Here is a 9,541-nt window from a genome sequence, read left to right as displayed (position 1 = left end):
TCTAAAGGATATCTCTTGGAACCTTATCGTAAGCTTTTTCTAAATCAATAAAAATCAAATGTAGATTCTCCTTATTATCTCTGAACTTCTCCATCAAACCTCTCAATAAATGTATATCTTTCATAGTAGACCTGCCCGACGTAAATCCAAATTGATTATGAGAAACTTTTGTGATGCGTCTTAACCTATGTTCAATTACCCTCTCCCATAATTTTAAAGTATGACACATCAACTTAATTCCTCTATAATTTGCACACTCTTGTGCATCCCCTTTATTCTTAAAAATGGGGATCAAAATACTCTTCCTCCACTCCTCAGGCATCTTTTTAATTTTTAAAATAATATTAAAGAGTTTAGTAAGCCAAGAAACTCCCAAATCTCCCAAATATTTCCACACTTCAATTGGGATATCATCAGGTCCTACAGACTTTCCACCCTTGGTTTTCTTTAAAGCCTCCTCAACTTCTTTTTTGCTAATGCGACGGTAAAAATGAAACGTTTTATTATTATTCACGATATTAAAATCACTAAGGTCGATCGTATTTTCAGAAACTTCATTAAATCTCTAGTTTACTAACTTACGAAACCTAGTATGCCACGATAAAAAATGCAAGAATAAAATCCTACAATTTTTTTGAGTCCGTATGTCGATCCCACGAGAAAGGGGTTAACATTGATTCTGACAGATGAATCTCTAGTTTACTAACTTACGGAACCTAGTATGCCACGATAAAAAATGCAAGAATAAAATCCTACAATCCTAAGAAAAACAGTAAGTAAATAAAATAGCAGGATCAAGAAACACCAGAAGCATGAAGTTGGAGTGTCTTTCAAAGGAGAAGAGGCCCGTGCTTCCGTGATTCAGGTGTAGTGTGTTTTCGTGATTTTCTTTGTAATTCCTCTACGTGATAGTTTCCAACCGGAGATAACAGTTCTTAGTCTATGTCTGGGTCATAAAAAGATTTAGAAACCAAATTATAGTTAAATGGGGTTCAACTATGCAACGTTTCTCTGGAATCTTTAGATCTCCTATCTAGGTTGCAAAAGCCTAATGATAATATGTCTATTTCATTAGATTTTTGTGAGTTAACTTATTTCTTCCATTAGGCAACAGGTAGAAGCCCTAGATCATGAATGGTTTTAACTTCCTAGAGTCAAATCTGGAGTAAATTAAATTTAGAAGTTAACCCAAATACTTGCATGCATGATAAGCATAGAAAAACATTATTGGGAATTCACATGCCAAAAAAATCACAACAAAACAACTATCCTTACATCACAGAAGCACAGAGGAAATTTAGCTAGGAGACATGTCAGAGAAAAACAAAAAGCGAGTCATTCCAATCATTGAAAACCAACAAATATATGAAAACGAAAACTTAAAACCAGTTTTCTCTTTCCACACAAGCGGTGATCCTTGTCGTACAACGAATAAGCTCCAATGTCTCTCTCGCACCAGCCACAATCCCTCTCAAAAAATCCCTCACAAAAACTAAGAAAACATAAAGAAAACCACTCTAAGGGCCTTCTCTCTCCAAAGAAGAGAGAAATATTTATGGCACTCCAAGGGACTCTTCTCTCGAAGAAAACCTAGCCTTCAAATGTCCAAAAATGCCTCCTCTCAATCCAAGGCATGTATTTATAGGTAAGGCTCTTCCAAAGGCAAGAAATCCACCCATAATTGAAATCTGTGTACGGGGCGCACCCGCCCGTGCCCTGCACGGGTGCGCAGAATCTGGTTCAAGGACCGTGTGGATGTGCAGTATATACTGCGCGGGGGCGCTGGTATGCATAGACGCAAGGAGCAGTTGTGTCATGTACTAAGCACGGGTGCGCTGTCGCATGGTCAAAATCTGGCATGGAGGTGATGGGCATGTGTTGCAAACTTGATGGATCTGGACCTAAGGGTATGCTTTGTTGTGGAAGTTGGGCGTTGGTGTGATCCACTGTGGGCGTGGCTGTGCCTGGTTGGTTGTTTACCTTTTTTAGGGTTTAGGGTTTAGGGTTTAGGGTGCAAGTCATGATTGTGCCATGTACTAAGCAAAAGTGTGTTGTCCCATGGTCTGGAGCTAGTGTGAGTGCTTGGCATTTCGTGCAAGGGCACTTGGTACGGTGTGGTGGCGCTCTGATCATTGTGCGGGTATTCCACCCGCTTTGTCTAACAAACTTGTTGGATATTGGCCTAGCGCAGGTGCGCGAGTGACCAAGCATGGGTGTACTCTGTTGTGGTAGTCGAGCGCAGGTTCGCTCAATCGTGGGAGCAGGTGCACCTGGCTGGTTTTTCACCATTTTTAGGATTTAGGGTTTAGAACGTGAGGCACGATTGTGCCATGTTCTAAATGTGGATGCGCCGTCCCATGGTCCAGATCTAGCGCATGAGCGCTGGGCATGTGGCGCATGGGCACTTGGAACGGCTCGGGTGCACTCCAGTCGCGTTGCGGGTATTCCACTTGCTTTGTTTGGCAAACTTGTTGGATCTGGGCCTGCCATGGGTGAGCGAGGGTCCAAACGCAGGTGCGCTCCATTGTGGTAGTCAGACGCAGTGCACTCCATCGTGGAAGATTGTGCACTTTGTTGTTTTTCACCTTTTTGATCCTAACTTGCGCCTTTTTCTCCTGCAAGCAACTTAAACCATGTAATCTGCATAACATGACAAAAAATTCTTTCCCAATCATCATATAGTCATAAAATATACAATAAACACATATTAACATGCAGGAAAGATGTGCATATTTTATTCCTATTACCAAGCTAAACCAAACACTTAATCTTAGTTACATCAAGACTCAAGTCAGGTAATGGTAAATCTTGTAGAATCTAAATCCAACTCTAACAGAATATTCAGCCAATTAATCCCTAAGCAAAAAAATAAAGAATTAACAGAACTCTTTTAACAAATTTATTTCATCAAGAAATAATGATTAGAAGTTATCTTAAGCTACTTATGGGTAGGCTATATATCATATGTTAATTGAGATTTGAATTACGTAAGTCAATAATAAATAATTAAGATGCTAATTTGAGTTTAAGTGGTCATAAAATAAAGAAAAAATAGTCTAAATAGGGTTAGTTTGACGCTAGTTAAGATATTCAATTCTCATTGATTAGACTAATTGTAAAAATTAAGTAACATTTAAATAATGGGTGATCTACTTAGGCATGTTCTTCCTCACTTTGCAAACCTCTTATCCCTGATCTTAACATGTGGATTAAAGGATTAGAGTAAATTTAATTCCTTAATCGCAAAATCAAAAGATTACTAAATTCACCTAATTCATCTAAATAAAATGTTAGATGGGAACTGAGGATAAATAGGGCATCCCAATCATATAATCCTATTATTTTAAAGCAACCATTCCCTTAATCCAGCCTTCATGAGGATCAAGATGGCTGTTTAGATGCAGGTATGATTTCAATTAATTAATTCCTACTTAATCAAATCAATATTATGTTATAACTGTTAAAATATAAATAAAATAAAAAGAGATACAATTTAAGACTAAATAATAACCAAGTAAAATAATTAATACATAATCAGATTAAGTTAATATCACAGTTACAAAGGCAATGAACTACAAGGTAAATGATATATCAAACCAAACTGTAATTAACCCGAAGTAAGACTTTTAGACAATAGTTATATCTAAATACTAATGAGCATCTAAAATATTAATTAATTACTAAATACTTAGTATAATTAAAAATTAATTCAATATTCTATATTGAACTAATTTTACTTCACTCCTTCCTGGCACATACAAACATTAAGAGTAATGCTACCCAGACTAAAAAAACAGGCAAATGTATGCCAGAATTGGATAAAATTGCCAAACAATTTGATTAAGCTATTGATGTACAAAAACAGAATCAGGATAAAAGCATAATTTTATCTAATTGAACACAATTTTCAGCTAAATGTCCGAGCCTCCCTTGTAATACTAAAAAATTAAGAAGCTATAAAATCTTATTCCGCTTGTTACCACCTAATCACCAATTCTCTAATTATTGCTTCTGCTAAACTAATTAATAGATCAGAAAATGAGTTTAATAAGTTAACTACAACCTAATTAACCTAATGATTACTTAAATACTTCAATTATTCAATTCAACATACTTAATCTAAAAATCATTCAACAATAATTAGTTAATTTAAAGTATAATTAGATAGTCAAATCCTTCTTAATCCCTAATAGGCATAAATCAACATGCAAATAACCATATGAATTACTAATTCCGCAATATCTAATTAACTCAATTAATAAATATCATACCATTATATTAAAGCACTGTAAGCCAATCAAATTTTAATTGGTTACTAATTAACTTAGTCTAATTAGATAATTTTCAATAAACTTGTTAATGAATCAAATAACCTAGCATATCTAATTAAATCCCTTGCTTCAAATACTCTTATTTGCATGCAAACAAATTTTAGGATAACACAACCTCAAGATCTACTAAATCAAAATATATGGGTTGTTTGGTATCCTATTTTAAGGTAAATTTTAAGCAAGATTCAGCTTATATCTTACCAAATCTATGCATGGGGATCTTATATCTTACTGTTTTCATCAATCTCATTTCACCTCATTATTTGTTAAATTTAGCACTTATTAAATTCCGACATTCAAAAGATCTGATAAATTAAGGATTCATATTCTCATAAATCAAACTATTGAAATAAATGGCCAAATAATTTATCAAAATTCAATGATGCTTAAAGGTTGAGTTGACAAATAGTTTTCGAGTTTTAATCCTCTAGGGTCTGTATGACAACAGATTAGATTTAACTTAATAGGATTTTGTAAATCTTGTAAATCCAAATTTAGTAAATCTATGAAGGGTTAAATCCCAAATACTGTTTGGCAGTGGATTTAGTAAATCCAGTTAAATTATGTCAAACTGTTAGGCAACTTCCACAAGAATTTAAAAGGTGGTTATGTTTGTTAGAAAAATATCATTATTAAATTATTAAATGTAATTAAATTGGTTATGTTTGTTAGAAAAATATCATTATTAAATTTTAATTATTTTATTAGTATGATAAAAAAATAATTATTAAATGTAATTAAATTAATCTAAATTTTGTTTCTAATTATAATAATTCATAATAAATTATTCACTTAAGTAACTAATAGTTAATAAATATAATTACTTATTACACTAATGACTTATTAAATTATGTCAAACTATTTGGCAGTGTACTTCATTAAACTAATTACTTATTAAATAACAAATTAACATTGATTAATTATTTAAAAAAAATTACTTAAATAAGTAAATTTAAAATATATTTTTATTCATTAATTAATTATTAAATAATTACATATAAATTTATCAAATTGTAATTAATTTAATAATATATGAATTAATTATCAAACAATTAAATGAATAAAATTAATTAAATAAATTAAATTAAAACCATAAACCTATCTACATCTAATTCTCTCTGCCTGAAACCCTCGCCTACATCCACTCTTGGTTTCATCCAAACTTCTGCTCTTCGCCCAAAACCCTAGCTTATGTCCCTCCCCCTTCCAGTTTCACCTAAAACCATCACCTTCGTGAACGAACCCTCACGATACAGTCAGAATCAGAGCTAGTTGAGAAGGCACCGACGGGATCGCGGCATACAGAGGCCGCCAAAATTCCCATCTTTCTCATCCTTCCGCTCCTCTCTGCTCCTACCAGAAACCATTGAGGAAGGTGACCCTGTATCTGCCATTCTTCATAAGAGCTTATTCGGATTTACTAAATCCGCAGATTCACACGATTTAATAAATTCGGGATTTACGTGAAATCCGGATTTATGCAAGCACCGAATTTATTGTCCAAGCTGAAAGTCTGGCAAGATCTAGCCTAATCCAGCTTAAATCCTGGTCTTAATCTGTTGCCAGACAACCCCCCCTAAATGTTTTGCAAATTTGGATTTACTCGATTTATCAAATCCACCTTGAGTAAAATCATATTTGTAGCCAAACATCCCCAACAATGCTTTTGTAGATATAGATTCAGTAGCTCCTCGTTACACCCAAATAGCCCCACAGGAAAATTTGGAGTTAATAAGAGATTAAAGAATTTTATATTAAAGGATTCATGAAACTCAAACACATACGTTTGATAGAGTATAAAGAATTGAAGAGCAGACAACAGCACAAAAAACAATCGGCTAATCAATGAAGAGTAATGAAACAAAAAATAAATACAGAAGAAATTCGGATCTTCAAAACAGCCAGAGAGCACGATTATATATAAAAGATGATAAAATTTGAGAAACAAAGCAAGGGATAAGATCAAACCTGGCTGAACTTAAGCGCGTGCTGCTCGCCGAGCAGCTGCAGAGAACCGCTAACGAAGACGAGCACGCCACCTGCAGGGCCGGACGGCTGGCAATCGATGGTGGAAATGTTATGCTGGCACTGCTGGAAAGGGAGTCCGGTGAGCTTGGCGGTGATGGCAGCTGCGCCCTGCGTTTTCGCACCCTCAAACGAAAGCATCGAGTTGTCCTGATAAAGACCCGCAAGACCAGCGCGGTTCGTGTCGAAGGTGCGATAGTAGTGCTCCACGAAGGCTCGGGCCACCGCGTCTGCATCCATCGTTGCCGCCGATGTCAAGGAGACAGCCGAAACCCTAGACCTTCCGAGTCGTCGCACCGGCTCCCTAGATCATCCACCCTGGTGCATTAGTAGAAGAAAGAATAAATAGATAAAAAAATTTAAAAAATATGTAGGATCTAAAAAATGGAAAAATATTAAATGACTCTTAAGATGGAGTTACTTTCGGATTAAAATATTATGTTGTGTTATAAGAATATTTTATCTATTTTATTTGTAAAAAATAAAATGTTATTTGAGTATTATATGGTGTTATTCAATTATTTTGCGGTGTTATTGGAATATTCTCCTACATTACTTGATTTTAGTATATGTTGTTATTCGACATATTCCTCGTGTTATTTCAATTTTTACTATATTATTGGAATAACATAGCCCCAAATCAAGTAACGCGGGTAAATATTCCAATAACACCATAAAATAATCGAGTAACACCATAAAATACTCAAATAACACTTCATTTTTACAAATAACGCAGATAAATATTCATGTAACGCAACAGGATATTCCTAACTATTGCAATCCGAACGAAGAGCTATGTTCGGAGTCCCGATGTAATATTTTTCCTTAAAAAATTATCTGATCCAGCCTGAATATGCCCGTTGTAATATGTGTCCTGTTATTGGTTTGTTTTTTACTCAAATAACACTTCATTTTTACAAATAACGCAGATAAATATTCATGTAACGGCAGATGAAATATTCATGTAACACAACAGGATATTCCTAACTATTGCAATCCGAACGAAGAGCAATGTTCGGAGTCCCGATGTAATATTTTTCCCTAAAAAATTATCTAATCCAGCCTGAATATGCCCGTTGTAATATGCGTCCTGTTATTGGTTTGTTTTTTTTTATTATTATAATTTTAGTGTTATTTTACAATATTATTCGAGAGTTTCTGCGGTATTGTTTATTGTGACGTTTCTTCTTCTGTGATGTTATTGCAGCAGTTTTGGCATTAATTCAGTGTTATTGGTGTTGTGAAGTGGTGTTATTCGACAGTAACTGAGGTATTATTGGTGAGGAAACCATTATGTTATCGACATGGTATTTTTTAATGTGACGGTGTTATTTGAAGGAAATAGAGGTATTATTGATAAAAATTTGAAAAACAATTATTTGTATTTTTATTAATTAATTTTCTATTTTCATTTTATTAATAATTCCATATAAAATTCACAGTTAGTATCCTTTATTAATAAATCTATCAAATCAAATATCAAGATAAATATGAGAAAATATTTTAATAGGTTATAAATATAAGAAAATATTTATCTGTAACCTATTAAAACATTTCTTTATATTTATTTCATTATAAGGAAATGAATATTTTAAGGGCCCGTTTGGGGCAGCTTATTAACTGTATGAAAACGCGGCATGGGTGTTTGAAAAAGGTGTTCAGCGCTGCGATTTCATGTCGCTCCGACACACTTCCAAAATTTCGTTAATAGACGGAGAAGCGGGAAAGGGGCTGCGTCCTGCGTCTGCTTAGTATCCTTTATTAATAAATCTATCAAATCAAATATCAAGATAAATATGAGAAAATATTTTAATAGGTTATAAATATAAGAAAATATTTATCTGTAACCTATTAAAACATTTCTTTATATTTATTTCATTATAAGGAAATGAATATTTTAAGGGCCCGTTTGGGGCAGCTTATTAACTGTATGAAAACGCGGCATGGGTGTTTGAAAAAGGTGTTCAGCGCTGCGATTTCATGTCGCTCCGACACACTTCCAAAATTTCGTTAATAGACGGAGAAGCGGGAAAGGGGCTGCGTCCTGCGTCTGCTTAGTATCCTTTATTAATAAATCTATCAAATCAAATATCAAGATAAATATGAGAAAATATTTTAATAGGTTATAAATATAAGAAAATATTTATCTGTAACCTATTAAAACATTTCTTTATATTTATTTCATTATAAGGAAATGAATATTTTAAGGGCCCGTTTGGGGCAGCTTATTAACTGTATGAAAACGCGGCATGGGTGTTTGAAAAAGGTGTTCAGCGCTGCGATTTCATGTCGCTCCGACACACTTCCAAAATTTCGTTAATAGACGGAGAAGCGGGAAAGGGGCTGCGTCCTGCGTCTGCTTGAAATTCACAGTTAGTATCCTTTATTAATAAATCTATCAAATCAAATATCAAGATAAATATGAGAAAATATTTTAATAGGTTATAAATATAAGAAAATATTTATCTGTAACCTATTAAAACATTTCTTTATATTTATTTCATTATAAGGAAATGAATATTTTAAGGGCCCGTTTGGGGCAGCTTATTAACTGTATGAAAACGCCGCATGGGTATTTGAAAAAGGTGTTCGGTGCTGCGATTTCATGTCGCTCCGACACACTTCCAAAATTTCGTTAATAGACGGAGAAGCGGGGAAGGGGCTGCGTTCTGCGTCTGCTTTCCGGGTTAGGTGAAGAGTTCCTCTGTGCCCCTCTTTGCTCTCGTCGCCCTTGCCTCGCCCTCCCAGATCTCGTCCTCGCCTCGCCCTCGCCTCGCCCTCCTCGAGTTAGGGTTTCATTTCGCTATCATTTCAAGGACCGGAGGAAGTTATGATTCCTTCTTTGATTCTCTCGCCTCTTTTCTTCTCGATTTTTCCTCCTCTTTCACTGCGAACCCTATAATCGGGTTGACTTTCGTGTTGCTTGGAGCTCCTTGCTTTGTATCTTGGTTGGATCAAGAAAGATCGATTGCTTTTGAGTTGATGGGCGAAGTTAATGGCGATCCTACCGGGTTTGCGTTGATCTGCCGAGAATAGGTAAAGACTTTAGTACTTTGTGCTCTTCTTCTTTTAGTGTGCTCTTCTGCCTTTAGATTTTTCATTTTTCTTTTTTGTTGGGATCGTTTTGTTGATCTCAGTTTTTCTTGGTGATTCTGAATGTTGTTGTTTTTTTAGCTATGGTATTC

General features: G+C 34.7%; 1 protein-coding gene across 1 annotated transcript in view; it reads right to left on the bottom strand.

Moving 5' to 3' along the window:
• LOC110031169 (nuclear transport factor 2-like) overlaps positions 1-6,688 on the bottom strand; it is a 9,063-nt gene extending 2,375 nt beyond the window's left edge. Inside the window, exon 1 of the mRNA XM_020734248.1 lies at positions 6,300-6,688. Within this exon, the coding sequence (XP_020589907.1) occupies positions 6,300-6,596 (297 nt within the window). The 5' untranslated portion in view covers positions 6,597-6,688. The remainder of the gene's footprint in view (positions 1-6,299) is intronic.
• Positions 6,689-9,541: the final 2,853 nt, after the last annotated feature.

This window comes from Phalaenopsis equestris, unplaced genomic scaffold (genome assembly GCF_001263595.1).
Source record: "Phalaenopsis equestris unplaced genomic scaffold, ASM126359v1 Scaffold000781, whole genome shotgun sequence".
Taxonomy (NCBI): domain Eukaryota; kingdom Viridiplantae; phylum Streptophyta; class Magnoliopsida; order Asparagales; family Orchidaceae; genus Phalaenopsis; species Phalaenopsis equestris.
Note: the sequence above shows the minus strand (reverse complement) of the source record. Positions and strands in the feature narration are given on the sequence as shown.